The sequence below is a fragment of the Manis javanica genome, chromosome 5, assembly GCF_040802235.1.
Source record: "Manis javanica isolate MJ-LG chromosome 5, MJ_LKY, whole genome shotgun sequence".
NCBI classification, from domain to species: Eukaryota; Metazoa; Chordata; class Mammalia; order Pholidota; family Manidae; genus Manis; species Manis javanica.
The window spans coordinates 100,689,584-100,715,510 of NC_133160.1; the positions used below are offsets into that span (position 1 = coordinate 100,689,584).

At 37.8% G+C, this 25,927-nt stretch overlaps 1 protein-coding gene across 11 annotated transcripts in view; it reads left to right on the plus strand.

Annotated features, from left to right (window-relative positions):
* The window catches only part of FAM13A (family with sequence similarity 13 member A), a 320,862-nt gene that overhangs the window by 12,338 nt on the left and 282,597 nt on the right, over positions 1-25,927 (plus strand). For 2 of the 11 annotated variants that reach the window (XM_017673878.3, XM_037020141.2), the window contains exon 1: positions 11,213-11,445. The exons of 4 other annotated variants lie outside the window; for them this stretch is intronic. In XM_017673878.3, coding sequence (XP_017529367.2) covers positions 11,368-11,445 — 78 coding nt within the window. In that variant the 5' untranslated portion in view covers positions 11,213-11,367. Of the gene's footprint in view, positions 1-11,212; positions 11,446-25,927 lie in introns of those variants that run through there. 5 more of the 11 variants (XM_037020145.2, XM_017673877.3, XM_037020142.2 and 2 more) reach the window with 3 other exon arrangements.

The following is a 25,927-nucleotide window of genomic DNA, read 5'->3' on the forward strand; positions in this document are numbered from 1 at the left end:
CAGCTTTTTGCTCAAACATGTTCTTTCCCAACTAATTAATTTCTTCTATTAGTAGGGTAACCATTAATTATATATTCCCAATGGGATGATGATTTTCTAAATATTTAAGTCAAACTTACTTATAAAACTCTAATCTAAAATTGTATTTCTATCAATTATTTCTATATTGTATTTCTATAAATTTCTATAAATGCTAACCTTTATAGGATGTGGTGGTCCAGAATATCTCATGGTGGAGTGTTTTGGGATGATCCACATAGGCCTCATCTCATGAACTGGCACACGGGACCTCGCATCGGGGTCAGGTAGAGGAGTGAAGCCTGATTCCTGAGGTGAAAATGCATATGGAGGGGATTAAAAAGATCTTTCCAATGAAGACAGACTTTCTGGTGAAGGGACCATATCCAAAAAAGAATATTTAGATTTTTCTTGTATCAGTTCTTTTCCTTTCAAATATGTTTCACCCTCAAGTGCAGAGTGGGACCCATTTAGCTTTTCACTAGTTGTCCTCCCTTCTTGCTATTCTTGATCCCTCCTTACAAAGACTAGTATCTCTTAAGGATAAATCTAAGTCATCCTACTTTCTTTTCAGATGGTTAAACTATAAGAATACTACATTGGTAAGTTGTAGACCTAGGTGTTTCTCCCTTCTCTACAGAGTTGATATTAATGAGTGAAAATTTCTTCCCCAAATGAGAGAATACAAAATCCTAATCAAGATCACTGACCCTGCTATCATGTCCCAAAGAAATCTGAAGTGATGAGGACTAGAATTCAAGTTTTCACTCCCATAATCCTGCATCACTTTTTTTTTATAATTTTATTTTGGTATCATTAATCTACAGTTACATGAAGGACATTATGTTTACTAGGCTTCCCCCTTCACTAAGTCCCCCCCACATCCCTGTTCACAGTCACTGTCCATCAACATAGTAAGATGCTGTAAAATCACTACTTGTCTTCTCTGTGTTGCACAGCCCTACCCGTGCCCCCCCACACACTATACATGCTAATCGTAATGCCCCCTTTCTTTTTTTCCCGCCCTTATCCCTCCCTTCCCACCCGTCCTCCCCAGTCCCTTAATCCTGCATCACTTTTGAAGGAAATGCTGAAGCTAATGATGCTGCCCAAATCCTTTCATGAAACCAAAGTCCATCTCTAAGGTATCTCTGGTTGCCACTGACCCTCGGAACTACAGCAAACCCCACAACACACTGTCAGCTTCTGCTCACAATCAAACCTGCCTCCACCTATTTACCATTTCCAACATTCCTTGTTCCTTTGAGCAGATCCAGTTTTCACATGTGGCATCGTTTCCCCTCACCCAAAAAACTCCAAAGAACTAGCATTTCTTGTAGTGTAAATTTACTGGTGACAGATTCACTCAGCTTTCGTTTATCTAAAAATGTTTTTATTTCACCTTCATTTTTTGAAGAATATTTTCCCTAGATATGTAATTCTAGTTTTGTAAGGGTTTCTCTGCTCTCCACCCCCTACCGCAAAGCACTTCAGTTGTGTCACTCCATTGTTTTCTGTTCTCAATTATTTCTTATAAGAAATAAATTGTCACACTTATTGTTCTACTAAAGGTGTCTGTCTCTGGTTTACTTTTAAGGTTTTTTTCTTTAACTTTCTTTTTAAGCAGTTTGTTGAAAATATGTGTGGTTTTCTTTATCTTGCTACAGATTTGTGGGGCGGAGGGTTAATGTTACTAATTCTGTAATTTCAACTCTTAGTTTTTTTCCCCCGGTCCAATTTGCTCTCTAATCTCCTTCTGGGACACTAATTAGACTACTAATTAGACATGAATTAGGCACTAATTATCCTTGAGATTACTGACATTCTCTTTTCCTTTCTTTTCCTTTCTTTCATATAGATGGAACTCTCCATCTCTCCCTTCTTAGGATTCTGGTAGAGGGGGTCCTTCTTATACAGCCTTTGCTGTTACCTCCCTTAGCCTCAGGTCTCCCAGAATGGTTTAAGAATGAAAAGGACACTATTAATAATTACACTGAGTCAACAAGCATTTACTGGAACTTTTCCAGTCAATTGAAGTTTAAGGCACCCTAGTATGAGGCACTCCTCCAGTGTCCTGGCAAACTTTAGAATCATCCTTCATACTTCTCTTATCTTGAATAGCATGGTACCTCTTTTGCCTCTTATGGAAAGTCAATTATCAGCTTTATAAGTTCTTTGTACAAAGCTGTAGTTTATTGTTCACTATCTAAATTCAAGACCTTGTTACCTCACCAGATTATTAACAGGATCAATTTAGCTATAAGTCTCCTTCCCATTCTAGCCCATTTTAGTCAGACTTCTAGATTAATCTGGTACTACTTTTGTCAAGTATTCATTCTATTTAAGAACCTACCATGGTTCTTGATTAATTAGGTCCTACCTAGATTTCTTATTCTGCTGTTTGGGGCCCCTTACTGTTCATGCTGATGTGTTTCTCTGTAACACAGACCAGACCTACGTTAGTATGCCCTCTCCTTCTTCTATCATCCTAATCAGTAACTTCAGTGTAAATCAGCCCAACACCTGCTTTTTTTATAGCTCTAGTTCCAGTTACTTCCATCCATCATATTTTCTCCTGTCTTCTAATTCTCAAGTACTAAGGGCACACACTTTAATTTGATTATACAATTTATATATTGTATTTGCTAATTGAAGGATTAAGATTCAGGTGCCTTCAGGGGCCATGAGGTAATCATAAACCGTGAAGCTTGCAGAGTGAAGAACAATAGGTATTAAACTGTGCTGATTGTTAGCAATAGTAATTCCCACTCAAATACATGGCCTTCAAATCTCTGTGCAAGTAAGACAAAGTGTCCACATAGAATTCCTTCACAAGATTTGCAAATTGTGTCCTAAATATTTTTATATATACTTCATAGCTTGAGTAACACTATTCCTTGTACCTCCCCTTAGCCATAATTTTCAGAATAGTAATAGGTACACATTGTACATTGTATAAGTGCTTGTGAAGTTAAAAAGTTAAATAATGGCTTTAGAAAACTTATGGGGAAGATAGCTAAAACTGTTTTTTCAAAAGAAAATGCAGCTATTCTCTTGATTTCCAGGTCTGAGGTGTGGATGGAAATAGAAAGGACTGTATCTGTAATAATCAGCCCTCTAGCCACTTAGTGCGCTGGGTTCTGATTACTTCCTGTTGAAACTAACATAATAGATCTTCTTGTCTTCTAGGGGAGGATAGGAAATGTATTAAACAATCTACTCTCAGCCAAGGAGCATGCTGAAAGTTAAGGTGGGACCTTAAGGTACACTGGAAGAAGTGGCTGTAGATAAGCTAATGAGTAAGTAATAGAAATGAGGGTCAAATAATGAGGCTTAAATAATGACCCATGAAATTGCTAAACTGTGGGTTGTGTCAAAGAATGATGAAACCAATACCAATACCTGAACTAAAAAAGACAAGGCTGGATTGACTGTTGTAGTCTTTGCTGATCAGGCTCAGTCTTTCTGAGCAGAACATACTGCTGATCTTATATAGGGCTTCTGGGAAGTGTGAAATTAGGTTTGGTGGGTTTTCAGGAGTGTGACATCATCTGAAGGCGAATGATTACTCAAATGAGAGAGTCATTAATGGGTTGGCCCTCAAAGACATGCTTCTTTGAGTGAGACTATTCTTGACTGGTCAGTAGTGATGGCTTGTCACAAATGGGTTGACTAGTAAAACCAATTGGTTTACTGAGGGAAGTTGCTGATTGATTGAACAGACTTAAAATTAGTTATGCTGGTTATTTGTTTCCATGGCTACAGAACAACTGCTCTTTTCCTAGGAGTGTGGTAATTTTTTTCCTTAAGTAGGATGGTAAAACATCTAAATTTCAGAACAAAGTTTAGTTCATCAGATTATGAATTGGACCTCTTTTGGGGAAATCCTTCAGAAAATAATTAAGAGAAGGTAAGAATAGGCCCAGATAATGGAGCAGTTGTAGTGAAATAGATTAACAAACCCTAGGCAGACCTGTTCCCTGTTTTCCAAGGAACTGAAGCACATAGACTAGTCTTTTTTTTTTTATTGTTAACGTACAATTACTTGAACAACATTATGGTTACTAGACTCTCCCTATTATCAAGTCCCTCCCACATACCCCATTACAGTCACTGTCCATCAGCATAGAAGGATGCTATGGAATCATTACTTGTCTTCTCTGTATATACTGCCTTCCCCATGTCCCCACCCCCCTACATTATTTGTGCTAATTGTAATGCCTGGTGTTCCCCCTTATTCCTCCTTTCCCACCCATCCTCCCCAGTTCTTTTCTCTTTGGTAACTGTTAGTCCATTCTTGGGTTCTGTGAGTCTGCTGCTATTTTGTTCCTTCAGTTTTTCTTTGTTGTTATACTCCACAGATGAGTGAAATCATTTGATACTTGTCTTTCTCTGCCTGGCTTATTTCACTGAGCATAATACCCTCTAGCTCCATCCATGTTGTTGCAAAAGGTAGGATTTCTTTTCTTCTTATGGCTGAATAATATTCCATTGTGTATATGTACCACATCTTCTTTATCCATTCATCTACTGATGGACACTTAGGTTGCTTCCATTTCTTGGCTATTGTAAATAGTGCTGTAATAAACATAGGAGTGCATATGTCTTTTTCAAACTGAGCTGCTGCATTCTTAAGGTAAATTCCTAAGAGTGGAATTCCTGGGTCAAATGGTATTTCTATTTTGAGCTTTTTGAGGAACCTCCATACTGCTTTCCACAATGGTTGAACTAATTTACGTTCCCACCAGCAGTGTAAGAGGGTTCCCCTCTCTCCACATCCTCGCCAACATTTGTTGTTGTTTGTCTTTTGGATGGTGGCCATCCTAACTGGTGTGAGGTGATATCTCACTGCAGTTTTAATTTGCATTTCCCTGATGATTAGCGATGTGGAGCATCTTTTCATGTGTCTGTTGGCCATCTGGATTTCTTCTTTGGAAAAGTGTCTCTTCAGCTCCTCTGCCCATTTTTTAAATTGGATTATTTGCTTTTTGTTTGTTGAGGTGTGTGAGTTCTTTATATATTTTGGATGTCAACCCTTTATCAGATCTGTCATTTATGAATATATTCTCCCATACTGTAGGATGTCTTTTTATTCTACTGATAGTATCCTTTGCTGTACAGAAACTTTTTAGTTTGATATAGTCCCATTTGTTCATTTTTGCTTTTGTTTCCCTTGCCCAGGAAGATAGTTCATGAAGAAGTTGCTCATGTTTATGTCCAAGAGATTTTTGCCTGTATTTTTTACTAAGTTTTATGGTTTCATGACTTACATTCAGGTCTTTGATCCATTTCTAGTTTACTTTTGTGTACGGGGTTAGACAATAATCCAGTTTCATTCTCTTACATGTAGCTGTCCATTTTTGCCAACACCAGCTGTTGAAGAGGCTATCATTTCCCCATTGTATATCCATGACTTCTTTATCATATATTAACTGACCATATATGCTTGGGTTTATATCTGGACTCTCTATTCTGTTCCACTGGTCTATGGGTCTATTCTTGTGCCAGTACCAAAATCTCTTGATTACTGTGGCTTTGTAGTAGAACTTGACATCAGGGAGAATAATTCCCCCTGCTTGTTTCTTCCTTCTCAGGATTTCTTTGACTATTCAGGGTCTTTTGTGGTTACATATGAATTTGAGAACTATTTGCTCTAGTTCATTGAAAAATGCTATAGGTATTTTGATAGGGATTGCATTGAATCTGTAGATTGCTTTTGGCCACTTTGACAATATTAATTCTTCCTAGCCAATAGCATGGGATGAATTTCCATTTATTAGTGTCCTCTTTAATTTCTTTTAAGAGTGTCCTGTAGTTTTCAGAGTATAGGTCTTTCACTTTCTTGGTTAGGTTTATTCCTAGGTATTTTATTCTTTTTGATGCAGTTGTGAATGGAATTGTTTTCCTGATTTCTCTTTCTGCTAGTTCATTGTTAGTGTATAGAAATACAACAGATTTCTGTGTATTAATTTTGTATCCCACAACTTTGCTGAATTCAGATATTAGATCTAGTAGTTTTGGAGTGGATTCTTTAGGGTTTTTATGTACAATATCATGTCATCTGCAAACAGGGACATTTTGACTTCTTCCTTGTCTGTATGGATGCCTTTTATTTCTTTGTGTTGTCTGATTGCCTTGGATAAGACCTCCAGAACTATGTTGAATTAAAGTGGGGAGACTGGGCATTGTTGTCTTGTTCCCGATCTTAAAGGAAAAGCTTTCAGCTTCTCACTGTTAAGTATAATATTGGCTGTGGGTTTGTCATATATGGCCTTTATTGTGTTGAGGTACTTGCCCTCTATACCCATTTTGTTGAGAGTTTTTATCATGAATGGATGTTGAATTTTGTCAAATGCTTTTTCAGCATCTATGGAGATGATCATGTGATTTTTGTCCTTCTTTTTGTTGATGTAGTGGATGATGTTTATGAATTTTCGAATGTGGTACCATCCTTGCATCCCTGGGATGAACCTCACTTGTTTGTGATGGATGATCTTATAGACTAGTCTTTTTTTGGATATATGGGACTCTCATGCCCAATAATGTTACTGAATAGCCAAGAGCAAGGCTCAGCAAACTTGCTCTGTGAAGAGTCTGATGGTAAATATTTCAGACTTTGCAGGCCATAGGTTCTGTCTCTGTTGCAGCTACTCAGCTTGGCCACTGTAATACCAGAACAGCCATACGGTTTATGTACCAGATTTAGGTGTGACCAGATTTGGTCTAGGGGAGCTGTATTTAGCCTATGGTGATCAGATTTGGTACACAGGCTGTATTTGCTGACCCCTGGCCTAAAACAAGTAATCTTTTAGGTGCATCTACCATCAGAGATTCAAAAACTGAAATATCTGAACCTCTGACTGGTCCAGAGAATACATAAATGATAAATGCTGCATAACTGCTGATACCCTGTCTGGTTGGGTGCCATTGATTCTGGTCCAGGCTGGGGTACTCACTGAGAAATAGCTGGAATAGGGCTAGAGGCGGAATAGAGATTGACTGAGTTTGGATGGAAAAAGCCTGCAATTTTCCACTTCTAATGGGCCTCAGGTGGTTTATGCTGACATTGCTGCCACTGTCAGCCCCCATAATATCTGGTGGTCTCTACCATATAGCCAACCGTACCGTGTCTGCTGGCTATGGCTGTTCTCCTGACAACTATTATTTCTACTTTAGCTGAAGAAGTTTTTGTTCTTTGAAAACTGAAAGTTCTGCCAGCTATTATCAGAGGGCTTGACTTTGAAGTATTTTTAGCTTTTCTGGTGGATGGAGGATAACCCTTTTAGCTTTATCAGGCTTCCCAGAGCAGAGGGCGACTGGAATGACAGCATTCTAGAGGCCTTGACCATTAGTTGTGAAGTCACCTTGACTTACTCCAGAGAGCCTAGGGATCTTCTTGAAAAATAGGACATCCGTTGTCATGCTGTGGTATTTCAGCATTTCTGGAAGTTGTATTGTAATTACTATGCTGGTGTGGGCCATCCAGAAAAGTACTTTTTAAAATTCCTCTTTTTTGGGGAAAAACATGAGCTCATGTATTATCTTAGCAAATATGTTCATTGTGGCTTGTATGTCTTAAGGTTCATTATAATGTCAAGTTCATTACAAAGCCAACATGAGCTCATGTATTATCTTAGCAAATATGTTCATTGTGGCTTGTATGTCTTAAGGTTCATTATAATGTCAAGTTCATTACAAAGCCAACAGGAATATATGTGTATGACATCTTAGAACTTTCTGTAAAGAATTGGACTCTGCTATCATTTGCATTCATTTCGGGATCAGGAGAAGATGATATTTCAGACTCTAATTTCAGGTATATTCTATGGAGAAACATTGTTTGAAGTGAAGAGTATCTTATTTAGGGTTTCTTTTGTAAGTAAAATCCTTTGCAAGTAAGATCATCACTGAGATGAATAACTAAGCATAAAAATTTGCTATGCACAGTGCCAATTTTACTTTATAATGGCATAGAAGAACTTATGAAAATTAGAACTATATTTTTTTGTCATCCCTATGTAGTAATATCAAAAACAGAAAAATGTATGTGTATCTATTAGAAACAGTAACAAGAGGTATAATATTTTGGCGATGTAACTTTTTATAACATTACTGCATGTTTTTGAAATTCATCATGAAGAGTTGATTGGAAAGAATGGTGGTAAATTTTTGAAAGTGATAGGCCATGAGAGAAGGCTATGTTTATCAGATATTTAAATGAATCAGAGTTACTCAAGTATTATGGAAGCAGAATAAAACTAGAAAGGAAAAATAAGATAGAATATATTAGCCTGAAAAAGGCCCTTGTGCATGTATATGTGTGTGTATATGAATTTAATATATAGTATGGATTGTATCACAAATAAGTGGAAAATGGAAAATGTTGCTCAATAAATGGGGCTGAGTCATTTAGGTATTAGGGTAAAGACAAAGTTGTTTTAGTCACACACACACACATGTAGGACCTTCAAATATGGTAGCAAATTTAAGAGTTTTGTTTCTTTCTTATGTAAGACTTCAATTGATCTAGGTTTGTAAAGCAGCCAAACTCCACAAGGTCATTCAGAGGTCTGGATTCCTTCCATCCACTGACTTTGTCATGCTCTGTCATTCTTTTTTCCATGGCTGAAGCTATATTTCTGCTGTCTCCACACTGTAGCTTGTGATAAAGGGGAAGGAGAGTAAATGTAGAGCAAGAGATGTTTTTATTAAACGTGACATGAAAGTTGCACACTTCCTATCCATTCACATCCAGTTAATGAGTACATGGTCAGATGGCCCTATCTTCCTGCATGAAAGAGTGGGGAAATGTAGTCTTTAGGTGGACAACTTTGGGTTCAGCACAGCTAAGAGGGAGTAAGTTCTAATATTATTAGAGAGGTTGTATACTGGGGGCAGTTAACAATGTGGGTCACAGTAATTATATGAAAAGTAAAAAACCAAATGCATATCCTCATTTTTTGCTATATTTATAAGTAAATTCCAAATAGATATATAATCAAACCATAGGACAAACATCCAAAATTGTTATTACCATTTGCCAGGTACTATAATAACTGCTTTTTATAGATTATATCATTTAATCCTTGCAATGACCCTATAGAAGAGACTTCAACTGATAAGACTCCAGTTGATAAGTGGACAAAGAAAATGGATCAAAGACAGTTCACAGAACAGAAAATACAAATGACTAATGAGATTTTTTCATATCTTTAATTTTATTGATAATAAAAAGAAATACAAGTTTTAAAATAAATCATTTTCACTTATTAAATTAGGAAATATCATACAAAATAGTCAAACTTGGGTAGGCTGAATTGTTGAATTTAAACTACCAGGGCCATTATATGTCAAGAGCCTTAGCAGATGTTCATATTCCATGATCCAGAAATTTCACTTTCAGGAGTCTTCACTACCAAGTCAGAATAAAGCACAAAGCATTACTTAAAATCACACACACATAAAATCAGAAACCATATAAATGTCTAAAAGTGGCAGATTAACTAAAGAAACTGTTATTCTGTATATTATATATACAGAATGTAATATTACACATGACTAAAATGGTATATACTGCTAATATGGGAGCATGCCTCTGATACAATGTCAAGTGAAAGAAAAATTAGGATATAAATTATCCAAAATTAGGTTTAAGTTACATTTGAAAAAAATAAGAGATGTAAGTAGATATGTCAGTGTTTCTGGGTGTTCTCTGTTATTTCCTTTTACAATTTCATCTTTGCTTTATTGGCACTTCCATGTTTACTAATTAAAAAGGTTTAATTACTTGTTCCTCTTCCTCCCTCCCCTAGTGGATGATCCATGAGAGAAGGCACCATATCTTTCTTATCTTTGTACACTGTATGTAGCACAATGTCCGGCAATAAATATTGATTGGTGATGTTGGGTGATGAGTCACTAGGTGACCTAATCTTGGGGCTTTTGTTTTCCACCATGGACTGGCAATGCTAATAACATAGTCAGAAAAAGAAGACAACTTTTTAAAGTGCCAGGAAAGGTTTAATTTTTCTTTCATAATCAGTCTAGTTTTTTAATGGGTGAGTGGGAAGCAGAAATGATAAAATCCAGTTTAAGGTGGAAGTAGAAAATTTTTTTCCTTTTTGGTGGAAAAGATTGTCTATACCTCCCATCTCCTTGTATGGTCTTGGGATTGTGTTATTCTGCCTTGTGGAAGTAGGATCTTTGCAATGTTTTGTATGCACATATAGATATAAAATGCAGTCTGTCTTGTCTTGTGGCTTGCTTAACACAATTTGCTATCTTGGCTTTTCAGTGGGTAGTGTTGGTTAGCTATAGATACGCAAATACTAAATGTAAAGGGAAATACTGAAATGGGAGCTGATTCTGGTTTTCCTTTTTTCTCCATCTTCTCCCCTTAAGACATAATTTATGTTTTGTAACCGGGGACAATTACGTCTTTTAAAGTTGAGTCAAGTGAAACTTTGCATGTAATATTAGTCACCATGCTCTTCAATGTGCCAGTAAAAAAGATCTGAAAATAAGTGGTAGCAAAAAAAAGTCAGTTTTTTTTCCTGCTTATAAAATGGATAGTTTGGCTATCATTCAAATATTTGGAAACTGTAAAATCTATCATACATAATGATGACAGCATATGGAGTAGGAAGTTATTGAAAGGTCAGTAGAGGCTAATTTTCCAGACTGTAAATCACATATGTAGAATTGTGACTGTCTAGAAATATGTTTTGTTTATCACTGGTATATATGAATAAGATAAGTAATTAGAAGCAGTAAAAAACAGCTATATAAAACAGTTTTTATTTAGGACAATTCTGTTAGAATAAAAGTAGAGGGAAGAAATTTTTAAACAGATTTAAATTTAAAACACAATTTAACTGCTTTCTTGGGGGCAGGGCAACAGAAGTGAAAACTGCCTCAGAAAAGCGAGGAATATGCCTGTAGATTTAAACCTGGACTATGTACGTTTTTCTTAGAGATGAGTAGCGGCAAGGAAGCAAGTTTGTATTTTCGCTTTCTGCACTTAGTCTTATTAGTATCGCCAGGTGATGGGCGTTTTGTGAACACAAGGAGCCTGCGTGTGGCACGTAGTACATCTGGCTTAAAAGATGTCAGCGACTTAAGACCACGTCACATGACTCCCGCCACTCACCAATACAGGGCACTCGGAATCAAATTTCAACTCCAGGCAGTGCTCCCCGCCGTGAGGGTTTAGCTGAATAAGAAGCAAAGCCACACTTCGAAAATGTTAGAAGCTGCTCTTCACTTGCTACAGTGTCTATGGATTAGGAGCTGTTATTCAAATCAGAGCATATCCACTGAATGGAATTTTAGTGTTTCGCTGTCATTTTGATGTTTCCATCACCTGGTCTTCACCCGCTCTACCAGACATTTCCTGCGAGAATGGGGGCGGGAGCGCTCGCCGTCTGTGTGAGTACGGGCCTCCCGGGCTTCCGCCCACACAGCCAGGGTTTAGGAGAGGCCTTTGCCCTCCCGGTTTGGATGAGATGTTTGTGGGACTTTGGTTTTCCATCCTAGGAGGTGGGGGAAGATTTGTTGCTTTGTAAGTTGCCATCTATTCAAATCGACACGAAGCAGTGTTTGGGGCAACATTCAGCTTTTTTGTTCACTTTCCTTTCCTAAAAAGGGGAAGGAAGATGCATGCTGGGTTTATTTAGTTACACCAACTTGATTTAATGTAGAACACTGAAGCATCTTAGACTTTACTGTTCTGAAAAAGGTAACTAACTGTGAATGCTTATTTGTAGTTAACTGGGAAACTCTTGTAGCTAGATTGAGAAAGAATTAAACATTTATTACCTCTGAGTATGGGTATGATATTTGTCTCTTCACATTCTTGTTTTAACTTAGTAATTCTAGAATTTTTGTTTCAGCATGGTTGCTGAAAGTGATGGGAAAAGAGCTTGGCTGATAAGTGTTTGTGAATCCTTAAGTGTACATACTTCTGGCTGTTATAATATAGTAGCATCAAAAATAAATACCACTAATGTAAAATCCATGGGAAAGCATGTATATTTGTAGGGCTGAAATTCATGAATTCCAAAAGCTCTGTTGGTGCTATACATAACCTTTTGCAATAACCCAGTATTGTCAGTTACATAATTTACAGAATGCTGTAATGTTTTTATTTCAATATTTAGAAAATGCATAAATATATATATTTATATTTCAAGTTGGTATCATTCAAAAGGGATATTTTATTTATCCTAGAAGTACTAAATGTGCAATATTTATTGTCACATTAATTGCTCAATTATATATCATCACATTTAGATACTTATTTTTTTTATGTTTCCAAAAGAGCTGCAGTTTGTTGCAGGTTGTGATGGCATCCTAAAATATCTAGAAATATCCAGGCAATTTTCGGCACATAGGCCCCAAATGGTCACCAGATGGTGTATCAGTGTCACAGATTGAATTAGTAAAACTGCAGGGTGACTCCCCCATTTCTATGCTCAGAACTTTTCAGCATCCTGTATACTAGTTTACCTGTCTCTTTTCTTTTTAGCTTTGAAGTTTGTAGCATCCACCTATCCAGCAGGCTCTTTTTATCCCTCCAAAGAGTTTTCTTCAAGATCCAATTTTTCTATGTGTAACGTAGTGAGCTGTTATTTTATTACTGACACAGGTCTGCATTTTTCCAACTTTACAAAAGAAATACTTTAAAACTGGAAATGTGTTAAGTGAAGCAGCAGATTGACCTATTTGTCATGAGATTTGAAGTCATCTGTGGTCTGATTAGATCCTTCTTGCCCTTGGCCTCTCTACATTGATCTCTACCTTTTACAGAAATGCAGACTGACCCATATGTGAAATTCCATGTATTTCCTTAATTTATATTCAAAATATGTACAAAGTTTCATTTAAGATGGACAGATAAGTCATACTAAGAGATTATTCATTCTGGCACATGAGTAATTTTCACTCTTTCCTACTCTAACTTCAGGTTGACCTTTGTGCTGTGGCCCTGTGTTATCGTAGGACAGTTACTTAAGTTTTTAGGAATTGTAGCATAGTATCTCTGGAAAAAGGTCGCTATTGCCGAACAAAAGACTTTTTTTTTAGGTTTGTGGCATAGAAGTGAGAGCTAAGTACCATAAATACATACATGTGGACTGACATAGCTTTTTCTTAGTTGCCATCTTCTCTACATAGACACACATGTAGTAACTGCTCAGGTTTTTTGCTACTGAAGATAGATGTTCCTAGACAAAATAATAGAGTACCAGGTATTTGTGGTGTATGTGTATGTGTGTGTGGGGATGTGGATTCTTGATGTGGGACACAGATGGTTCAAAGATACTTGGTTCCTGTGCCCATTGACTAACCAACTTTCTCTTCCTCATTCCTTTTATCTCTTTCCCATTTTGGTAGTGCTGTTAGTAAAGACATAGTGGGCTCAAAAATTTACTTAAAATACTACTTACATGTACAAAAATGTAGCTTTTTTCCTGTAATGTATCTCTTTTTTCCCTTAGGCAGAATAGAACTACACCCACCAGTTAATACTGACCTAGTCTTTTCTGGTTTCAAATGCCACCTTTGGATGACTCAAGTCTCAGGTGAATCCTCAGTCTTTCAGATTCCTACCCTTCCTGCTGATCTGTCCAAAGAGGCATCTGGGTATTTTGAGGCGAGGTAGACTGAGATGGGAGTTTGCATATTGTAGTGGATAAAGAAAGGGGCTAGAACGCATGTGTGTAGATTCTTATACTCTGACTGTTCTGATTTATGGGCGGGTTCAGGTATCTAAACTGTGACTGGTGAATTTGTGGTTCAGTTCTCTTAGTATTGTCAGGGCCCAGTGGCCCATCCCTCCAGACTGTCGGTGCCCTGTCCTCGCTGGCAAGAACAGCATGCAACAACAGCAGGATTCTTCTGCAGAAAGCTTTATTCTTCAGCTCTTTGTGAAACAAATGAGTTGGGCAGGACCCAGAGGGGAAGGAGAGGCTTGCTTATATAGTTCTCATGCTCTGACCTGGTTGGTGCGGCTCCATATGCCTTATTAGCATAACCATTTGGTGGGTCTCATTGGTCCTTATGCCAAGGCGCAATTAGCATGTAGTTTAGTGGTGTGGGATGATTTGTCATTAGGAAGTTCGGGGCCTTCCGGCTGCCCTGCATTGGGCGCTATTTTCTGAGCGCGGCTGCCAACATCTCCCCCTTTTTTGTCTAACAGAAGCTCAAGGCGGAACTTGCCAGCAGAGGCGGAGACAGAGGCCTGACCTCCATCATACTTCCTGATGCCCCCTTTTTGGAGAGGGGTTCTGGGCATCTACCCCTATGCAGTCAGGCATGCCTCTCAGAGGGGTCCAAGACCTCTTGCAGTGCTTTGCCTCGCATCCTCTGGCTGGCGTTGGGACCGCTTGGTACAAAGGGTTTGGACCCTTTTTCTCAACCCTCTTGCACCATGAGCTTCTTAAAGAAAGCTGTGATTAAGCATTGAGGTACTCGGGCCTGGTGCAGTGCCACATGGGCTCAGGGTGCAAGAGCTACCTCAAGCTAAAGCCGAGCTTCCTTCTTAAGCATGTTGAGCCACACTTGGGGAGAGGCGCCAACGTCTATTGCCATTAGGGCTTGAGCAAGGATCACCTTGTCCTGCTTATGTTGGTTGCGGAGTCTGCATAACAACCAGAGTAAGAGCATGAGACCTCCAAGCAGGAACACGCCCATCCCAGCCATGCCCGCCCACTCCTTGACGTGGGAGAGAGCTCTGAGGAACCAGGAAGAGAGTCCTTCCGCTACGGAGATATCTAGACGGGTGGAGTTGATGTGGATAATTTCTCGCCGCAGCTCTTCTAGTGTCCCATCGAAGTCTTGGGACCAGTTTCCTGAAAGATACTGGGACAGGCCTCGTGACAGATTAGTGAAAGCATTTAATACTTCTGTTAGTGATCCTGGCTTGTTTGTGGCTCTGTAATATGGCTGCGGCTAGGCCCGCGTTGGTGAGTGGTCCTCCTATTTCTCTACAGGCTTTCAACCAAGCGTGTATCCCTTTCTGTTTCCAGGGTGTTATCGCCTGTCTGCATTCCTTGGTACATTGTTCAAACACTAATTGCTCTACTAGGGGCATTGCTTGTTCCTGATCTCCAAATATTCTGCCTGCGGCCTCCATCATACGAGCGACAAAGTCAGAAAATGGCTCACTCAGCCCCTGAATAATTTTTGTCAAATTGCCTGATACTTCTCCTTTGTTGGTGAGGGCTTTCCATGCCTTGGCGGCGCACGTGTTTATTTGTGCGTATACCTGTAAGGGGAAGGCGGTCTGGTTGGCTACCCACTGTCCTTGGCCCGTCAGCATATCATATGACCACGCAGGCTGTCCTTCGGCCGCGTTTGCGCGTGCCTGGGTCATACTGATATCATGCCACAATGCCTTCCATTCTATGTATTGCCCCATACTAGAAAGGCATGCCTTAGTTACATACTGCCAGTCTGCGGGTGTCATGGCTGTCTCTGTTAATCTCTCAACTTGTGCTATGGTATAGTTGGCACTGACCCCATACGCTCGGACGGATTCCGCTAAGTCTTTAACTTGTTTATGGCTCAGGGGCTGGTGAGAGCGTACGCCATTATCCTCAAATACAGGAAACATTTGTCTAATTGCCTGAAGAGTATCTGGGTGGCAAAAGGAGAGTGCGCCACTCACGTAAGGTGGCGGGGCAATGGGCGTCGGGGGACACCCTGCTTTCATTTTTTCCTTGGTCCGCTTTTCAACTTTGCTGGTTCCCTTACTTCTACACTCTGCGGTTTTATTTTCTTCCCCTTCCTCTGCGGACGTTAATTCCTCCTCAGATTCCCTATTGGAGAGTTGGAGGTCCCTCAACTCTTTCCAGGGGTATTTACTATTTTCTCCGAGGCGATCATCACTCACTTTTCGGGGCTCTTTCGCTTTTGCCCTAGGCGGGCTTTCTCCCTCACTCTGGGGTTTCTTTACTTTCGTTTTTGTGGCCTTTTTTCGGCCGCGCGCGCTCTCTGTTTCCCGTTCCGTTTCTGACATGCTCTCTTGGATATCTGTCAATGCTCTCTGACCTTCTTTTATTACCTTTTCACATCTCTCATCTTGCAGACAAGCTCTAATCAGTTTCCAGAGGGGCCTGGTGCCTCCCCTCAGGCTACCCTCCTCCTCCTCTCTATCAAGATCTTTCCCCAGTTTGTCCCAGCTCGGGATTGAGAGGGACCCTGAACAAATGAACCAGGGGGCCACACGGTCTATCTCCTTCACAAAAGATCCTAAGACTTTGCTGGAGACCTTCAAGTTTCGCTCTTTGAGAGCTGTCTGCAGCGCCGTGACTAATGACGGTGCATTCCCCATGGTGCCTCCTTATTTACAGAGAACCATCAACCATCATCCTAAAAAGCAGGGGCCTCTCGGAACTTACCCCTCCGGGCTTTCTTCTGACCTGCAGTTCTGAATCCTCTCCAGATGTCTGAAGGGTCCTCCCTGTGCCGGTGATGTTCTGGTTCCCGGGTTTCGGCACCACTTGTCGGTGCCCTGTCCTCGCTGGCAAGAACAGCATGCAACAACAGCAGGATTCTTCTGCAGAAAGCTTTATTCTTCAGCTCTTTGTGAAACAAATGAGTTGGGCAGGACCCAGAGGGGAAGGAGAGGCTTGCTTATATAGTTCTCATGCTCTGACCTGGTTGGTGCGGCTCCATATGCCTTATTAGCATAACCATTTGGTGGGTCTCATTGGTCCTTATGCCAAGGCGCAATTAGCATGTAGTTTAGTGGTGTGGGATGATTTGTCATTAGGAAGTTCGGGGCCTTCCGGCTGCCCTGCATTGGGCGCTATTTTCTGAGCGCGGCTGCCAACACCAGACTTAGCCATAACTCTTGTCAGTACCGCAGCAATTCCAAGGGTATCCCAGGTCTTGTAGCCTTCGTCCTTAACTTGGGTCTTTTATTCCTGTAGCCTTACCACCAGGTATCATCAGGTACCTTCCATATATCACTACTTACATAGTGCAGGCAGGAGCTATGGGCACAGTACAGAAAGGCTTATAGACCAAATTAAGAAATTCTAGTCACAGATTTATTGAATCGTGTTAAAACAGCACAAAGCAAGGGGGAGAAGGTGGGTCAGGTTTCCTATTTAGAAAGGGTTTAAGTGGTATGAAAGGACCACACTCTCTGAACCCTGTATTACATAAGTTTCATTTATCCTGTCTCTTATCTTCCCTGTTACATCAGCCTTCCCCCATCATGGTGTGTATGTGAGGACAAGTATTGATTGTGAACCGTGGGGCTAAGCAGATAGAGCAAGCTGTGTTGTCTCCAGACACATTGTATCATCAGGGGCAAGTGTACCTAAGTACAGTTGTAAGTTGCTAACATACTACTGAATAGCTATGGATTTTTATCTTCATATCTCAGGCAGAGAAAATATGTAGCCAGAATGGGTATAATCAATGTGTGATTCATTTAAGAAATGAATATTGGGTGACACATGAAGGTTGGGTGCTTAACTTAGTTCTTCCATCTCTACTTTGTTTCTGTGTCAAATATGTCTGCCAAGCTATATCTCCTTACATATTGTCAATACTTAGTTATATCTTTTCACTGCTTATTTCTCATGTTCTCTACTTAGGTGAACTAAATTTTCTTAAGTAATACAATAAATATGTAAGTTCAAGTTTCAAAGCCATCATGGCTGTCTTTGTAGCTTCTAGTTTGATGTTTGATACTAAATTCATCTCCTATAGACTAGATTTCTTAAATGCCATGATGAATTTGATTTATTTTTTAATTGCTGTTTCTTATTCAGAGTTTTGAAAAGAATGTGGGCTTTGTTTGGAGTATGGCCCATCTGTGCTTAAATCCTGGTTATGCTTCTTAGTATACTCCCACCTTAGACATTATTGGTTAGTATGCTATCTTGATAGTAGATTTTAGGGAATATTTGACCATGTGCTCAACTTCCATGAACTTTTATATATATATATGTGTCTCACTAGTAAAGTTTGGACTGAAGGTACCATAACTTATTTGTATTTCTTGCCTCTTGCTCAGAGCTAAGCAGTAGTATTTGTTGAATAAATGTTTGCATGGAACAGATGTGTGAAGCTGCAAAACCTATTGTATGACTTAAGTGCATTTTATTTTCAAATGGGTCTTTTGAAGATCCTCAGTGAGCTAAAGCCATGTCTGCTTTTTGATGGTGCTTTTTATGAAAATGTCAAATTTTCCATTTTATAGGAATTAGTGTAACTTTAAGTATTTTGTGCTTAAAAATCTTGAGTTGCCGACTGAATAGCGTGGGAATCTTACTATAAAACTGTAGTAAATGCAGATGACTATGCACATCCATTCCATCTCAGATGGTGTGTAGGCTAGTTAATGCACAGCTTTCCCTCAGGTGAGCATGTAATCTGCACGAATCAGGGTAATTAATGCTGAGTGTCCCAACAGAGAAACCCTGAAATCTCAGTAGGAGAGGGAAACTAAGATTATTTTATCATTACCCAAAGTCTGATGCAGGTTAGCACAATCTCTTCTCCACCTGGTGACTCTGGTTTGCAGGCTGCCTCCATTATGAAAGGTATTTATTGTTTTAACATGTGACCTGTATCCCCTGGGTGATATGAAGAAAAATGGAGATAGAGGAGGCACACATGCTTCATTATTGAAGTGACTCATTTCTTCTTTTCTCATACTTTATTGCTTTGAACTAATCATATGCTCTGAGTTAGGAAATGTACAGAAATATATTGTGGAGTATTTGTAAGCTCCATCTGTGACCCATAACCTAAATTGCTGAAAGCAAACCAAGAGAAAGAAGATGTGTTCTATGATTGGGATAGCTGTCTGCCTCTAACTCCCCTACTAAATGTAAACAAGGAATTGTACATCCCAGGTGCTGCTGGCAGATGTCTAATCTATGAATCAAGAGGGACGGCAGCCTAAGGAAACTTTAATGCATTAACAAATAGCAGAATAGCAGTAACATTCATGAACCACTGAATCTGCCAACTTAAAATTCACCTTTCCCCTGAACTCCTTTTGGATTATTGTAATGGGATAATACATGTCCTTATTTTAGCCAGTTGGAGCTGGAATTTCTATTACCTGCAGTCAAACAATCTTAACTGATATGCCACATCATGCAATGGCTTGCAGTTCTGTGGATATGGAGGCTTTTCATGACTTGGAAAGAGGCAGGATTTGAAGGCAGGAGATGGACATGGCTTTGAGTCTTGGCTCAGCCACTTGCTGGCCATATGACCCCAGACAAGATACTTAACCTCTCTCACTTTCCTCACCTATCAAATAGGGGTAATAGCAGCCTAAATTGGATTGTTGTGAGGATCAAATTGAGTGATAATGTGAAAATACTTTGTGAAGTATTCAGCATCATGAAAGCTTACCTTTGTTATATGGCAGGCTGCTTTGTGTCTTTCCTTAGGTGGTTTCCTTAATACTGTCCTTATAGATGGATTGTATTTAAAAAAAATAGTAACTCTATGATCTGCTTGTATTACTGAATTCAGTCCAAATTTTAAACAGGATGAAATATTTGGTTTGCTTGGTTCCACAATAAAGCAATGATGAGGTATTAGAGGAAGACGATTAGTAAGGGGTAAAGGCAGGTATATTTTCCTGTGCAAATTGTATTCCAAGAAGAATTGTATTCCAAGAAGAATTTTCATCTCTCTCATACAGAATTTAAAAAATCAAACAAAAACATGGTCAGTAACACAGTAATAGATAGTGTTTAGAAGCTGAGTATGGGTAAAGTCACTAGGATCTAGGTTACTTAGGGTTTTTTTGAGGCACAGTTTGTGTGGTTGGTTTAAAGTTCCTGCACAGAAAATTGTGAGCTTTAGTAATTCGCAGAAAAGCAAACAAGCATGAAGGAGCATATAAAGTGAAAGAATGGGGTAATTGGGTAAAGGACACTAAGCTAAAATGATAGATAAATGCTGATCTAAATCTTAAAGCTGGTTTAGGGAAATTAAATTCCAAAGATGAGGCTGTGTCCAGTAGGTTCTGAAACAGAAACCGTAAGACAGCATACTTGAGCTGTTGTCATGAGTTTGCAATGGCTTTAAAGAGGTGCTGTTAGCATAATTAAGTTTATGTAAGTTATAAGTTTAGATAGCGGGCAGATTGGAGATTTTTAAGGATTTATTTTAAATGAATGGTTTATGGGAGAAGATACTATGATTTTATTTTATAATTTTAAATTCTTACAGCTACTCCTTTAAGACTTAAATGTGGAAGAGCTACCATTTCAGATATTAAAATAATAGAATTTGAAACAGTTCAATAATAACGGCTAGCCACTCAGAGAAAAATGGTTTCTGAATTTCTTCCTTACTCTTTAGACTATAGATGGGTCAAATACATAAATATCAAAGTAAAACTATAAAAATACTAGAAGATACTTGTGTGAATTTAAAAAATTATAATTTTGGGTCAAAGAATATCTTTTTAAAGAGGGCCCAAGCTAGAAATCCTACAGAAAAATTATCTCTATATAATGTAACACTGACAGTGTATTCAACATGGACCTCCAAAATTGATCAATTGTTCACAGCTTGTAACAAAAACAAGGTGCAGAAATAGTAAAGTTACATTTGCCTTTTTAAGAGGACTATACATCTGTATATATGCTTAATTATACATAGAAAATTTCTGCAAGGAAACACAAGAACCTTTGGGTCTGAGATAGAGAGATTTTTCACTTGAAATGCTTGTATGTTTTTGATCAAATGCATATAATATTCTTAATAAATTTTAAAATTAATAAAAAATAAAGATGCTCAAAGAATAGGGAATGGTAGCTTTAAGAGAAAAAGTTGGTTTACAAGCATAAAGCCAATAAATATTAAATTTGTTTAGTACTTTTACAGATATATATCGAAATATGTAAATTCCTTGAAATTGTCTAATATATACAGTGCCCCCCCAATCTGTGGGTGGATACATTCCAAGACCCCCAGTAAATGCCTGAAACTGCAGATAGTACTGAACACTCTGTATACTATGTTTATCCTAAACATGCATACCTGATAAAATTTAACTTATAAATTACGAGCAGTAAGAGATTAACAATAATAATAAGGTAGAACAATCATATAATACACTGTAATAAAAGTTATGTGGAAGTGGCCTCTCTATCTCAGTATCATGGTGTACTGGGTTCAACCTTGTGATGATGTGAGATAATGCCCATGTGATGAGGTGAATACGCAGACATTGTGACAGTGATAGGCTACTACTAACTACCGCTGACCTCTGACCATACCTTAGAAAGCAGAGCATCTGTTCCCAGACTTCAGTTGATGGTGGGGAACTGAAAATACACAAGGTGAAATTGGATAAGGAGGGACTATTGTAAAGGAAACAGATTATCCCTGCAGATTTATAGGACAGACCTAGTTCAGGAAAGAAGGTAGAGAGGCAGTTTGAACCCAGTAGAAAAACGTGTCTGAGGATGCTAGTGGCTAGAACTTGGGATAGCTGTCTTGTGAGGTGGTCAGTGCTCCGTCACCAAAAGTAAGAAGAGGCTGCGTGGTCGTGGGTCAGCTCATCATAGGTATTCCGTCATGGAGTTAGAGTTTTAAGGTGAGATGCCCTTGCACAATTCTAGGATTCCTGAGTCATTATGTCTTTAGAATTTGTAGGTTTCAGCCCATTATACCTTTTCATTTATTGGACTGTTGGAAAGTTAACACACAAATACCTTCACCCTCTATACTTGTTTCAATTAGAGCTTCATTGGAGGATTGCATGATTAGCCAAAGCCGAAGGCAGGATTCCAGAATTGTAATCCTAAAACTAGGTTCCCAGGGGAGGCTAACATTTTAAATGATAAATGGAGTCTTATTAGCTGTAAAAACAGGTTTTTTTAATGAAGAAATTAGAGAATATTGTTACAAAACTGCTAAATTTCTATTCCATTTCACTGAGTAAAACATAAATTATGCAATAGAACTCAAATGGTTCATTCTAGGAAAAATATTTGTAAAGAGTAGCAGTGGAAAAGATAGGCTAGAAGAAAAAGTTGTTCAAGGAGAATTTTGATAAAAATTTCTTATAACCAATTAATTTACTTTTCATTTTTAATGTCCAGAGATTCTTTTATTATTTAAGAAATTAGCTTTAGTTAGCACTAAATAATAATCTCTTATAGGAACTTTTATTTCTGTTGTTTATGTTGTAAATAGATCATGTAGGCCTGCAAGTACTTATATGTATGTTGCATTAGTTTTAAGCACATTTGGCTTTCCTGAAGGTGTTCATTTTTGAGTTGTAATTTTTCCAAAAACAAAATATGTGTAACACTGTAGCTCTTCTTACTGTATTAGGTCTTTAGCCTTAAATGACTCTGTGTAATTTAAAAAAAAAATCTACTGTTTTTGAATTTACATTCAGCTAAACTTGTTGAAAAAGAATGGCAAGAATAGCGTTTCCAAGAGCATTTTTCAAATTTGATTCATAGTAACTTCCTGTTAGATGGTTCTCATCTATTTAAATCCTCCTTGGCTATATTAAGACTGCCAACAATGATGAAGGAAAGGTTTAACGATAGTGGCATTAAGAGCTATCTCCCTTTTCTACAAATAACTAAGGGATTCTAAGTATATGAAGATTTCTGTGCTTTCAGGTTTTTAATACTTTAGTGTTACAGCAGTAATTGCTTTAAAGTGACTGCCTGCCCCCCCTGAATTTACCTATTTCATCTAGAATTATTGAAAAGGGATAATAGTGTGCTGTTATAATGAAGAATGTGGAATGTTCTAAAAATAGATTAATTTCAGTATATTCTTTCTACTGATACATAGTCTTATTTTGGCAGGAAATTACCAAGTACTTATTGACTTTCTTCTGTGTTTTTAAAAGGTCTTTTGCAGTATAATTTACATGCCATAAAACATATTCATTGAAAGTGTATAACTCAATGATTTTTAGTAAATTCACCAGTTTTGCAGATATTACCACAATCTAGTTCTAGAATATTCCATTGCCTCAGAAAGATCCTTTTTGTCCATTTACAGTTAGTTCCCATTCCCACCATATGTCCTCCTCTACTCCCCCAATCTCAGATAACCACTAATTTACTTTGTTTCTGTACATCTATCTTTCCTGGACCTTTGCTATAAATGGAATCATTGAATACATGTTCTCTTATGACTGGCTTATTTCACTTAGAATAATATTTTTGAGATTCATCTATGTTGTAGCATGTACCAGTATTTCATTCCTTTTTATTGGTGCAAAATATATTCTTATGATATATCACATCTTTTAAATCCATTCACTAATTGATAGACATTTGGGTTTCCAGTTTTGATTATATAAATGCTGCTGTGAACACTCATTTACAAGTCTTTGTTTGAACATGTATTTTCATTTTTCTTGGGTAGGCACTTAGAAGTAGAATTACTGGATCATATGGTAAATTTATATTTGATGTTTTAAGAACTGCCAAACTGCTCCAAAGTGGTTGTGCCATTTTACATTCCTATTATCAATGTGTGAGAATTTTAGTTTCTCCACATCCTTGCCAGCATATGATATTGTTAGTCTTTTTAAAATTATAACCATTCTAGTGAATTTGCTATTCTTTTTCTTAAAGACTAATGATGTTAGACTTCTCTTATATGTGTTATCTGTCTGTATATCTTCTTTGGTTAAATGTTCATATCTTTGCTCATGTCTATATTTGGTTGTGTTCTTATTGAGTTGTAAGAGTTCTTTTTATATATTCTTGAATCAAGCCCATATCAGATATATGACCCACTGGTGTGGAGGTTTTTGTTTTCTCTCCCAAATCATTCAGCCTGAACCGAGGTTGCTGGTTTTCACAGCTTGTTCCCTGTGTTAGCACTATTGTGCTAACTTGGCATGGGAGGTGGAAGGGCATGGGAGCAGGCCCAGGCAAGTGCCATAAATTCCCACTGTTCTTTATTAAACTTAATCAGTTTTTCATGGATAAATGTTTCTCAGTTTGTGTTTGCCTTTGGTTAATTTCCAGAGCCCTTGAAATGGTTGTTTTAACAATTTTGTCCAGTTTTTTATTTTTTTAATGAGAGGATTTGTGGACCTTGTTATCATCAATAGTTCTTGATTTCTTTTATGTAGAAAGTTTAATATTTTATAATCTTTAATTTGTTTTGGTGTAATAGTAATACATGTGTAATACATATCTGGTGTATAAAACTTAGGAAGTACAAATAAGTAAAAAAGGAGAAAATAATAATCTAAGATTCCATAACCCAGAAATAAACACATACTATATTTGCTTATGTCCTATAGTTTTTCCTATAAGCATATGAAGTTATAAAAACAGGTTATACCTGACATTAGTTTAATCGCATTCTTTTTTCCCCCAGATAATAGTGTATTGTGAATATCTAGAGGTCCCATTTGTATTAGATAAGAGTCTTGTTCATTGTTACTTGCCCTTCTCTGGAGACTTGGCTGGGAGGAGGACAGCCTGAGAAGAAGCCCCAGCTTTTCTTGGGCGTTGCCAAATTGCCCTCCAGATATTTGAATCACTGTACAGCCTATCTCTTTTCTTCTTAACGTTTTCTCTTTCCCTAAAAAAAAAAAAAATTCCATGAGTATAAAGTATGACAAATAGTATCACATTGTTTTTGCCTGTCTTTGATTTCTAGGAACTTCACTACTTTCAGAGAAAATCTATTCCATCTTTAGAAGTGACTGCTATTTCGTCTTTATATGTCTTAAAGTCTGTTTCCAGGTAACTACCATTCACTTACTGGTTTTGTCCTCTGGACCACCTGGCAGCTCTTCTAAAATCTGGAAATGTCTCAATCCCAAGTCTTTGCTTTTGAGTGTAATTGTTCAGGTTCTTCATTCCTTCCTCACATAACATGTTTATACTTTTAAAATTAAATTTTTAAATTTTAAATTTATTTTAAATATTTGAAAATTTCTTTGCTGGGCTCTTCACCAAAGTCTCCCCAGTGATATGTTAATTCTAAGTCTCTTTCCATTGTCTTCCAAAGTTAAACTGCAATCTATAAATTTATGGAAGCTCTTATTTTCTTATTATGACATGATTTTTGCTTGGCTGCTTAAAGGGTTCTTTCTTCTTGATCTGGCAATTTCCCGAGAATATATCTTTGTGTAGACCATTCTAGGTCTAAGATATGCCTTTTCAATATGTAGTTTCAAGGCTTCTACTTAAACAAAGTTTTTGTGAATTACATCTTTAGTATTCTCTGGTTTTCTTCTTTGGGGACTCCAGTAACACATATATTGGAGTTCATTTAACTGCTTTATTAGTTATCTAAAATCCTGTGGGTTTTTTTTTTACATTTAAATATGTTTGCTTTCCTCATTTATAGCCTCTATACCCCTTATTGGGAAGTCACTGGTTTCTCTTCTCCTTTGTGCTCTTTATAATTTAGTCTTTGCTTCTGAACTGTTTTTGTCTATTCCTGTAATTCCTTTCATGATTTCTGCCAGTTTCCAGTTCACATTCTCCTATTAACTGATTATTTCTTCCCTAAACTTTTGTGTTTCTGCTTTGTGGTTATCTTTTTATCCAATACTGATTCATTAGCTATTTTATCTAATTCATTAGCTATTTTTTTTTGTCTGGTAAAATATGTATAAAATTTGCCATCTTAGCCATTTTTTAGTGTTCAATTTAGTGGTGTTAGTACATTCACAGTGTTTTGCAACCATTACCCTTATCCACTTCTAGAACTTTTTCATCATCTCCAACATAGTCTGTACCCACGAACATTGCATATAAGGCAGGTTTAATGGTAGCAAACTCCTTTAACCTGTGTTTATCTGAGAAGCTCTTTCTCCTTCAAATTCTGAATGATAACCTTGCTGGGTATAATATTCTTGGTTGTAGGTTTTTTTTCTTTCAGCACTTTGAATATATCATGCCACTTCCTCCTG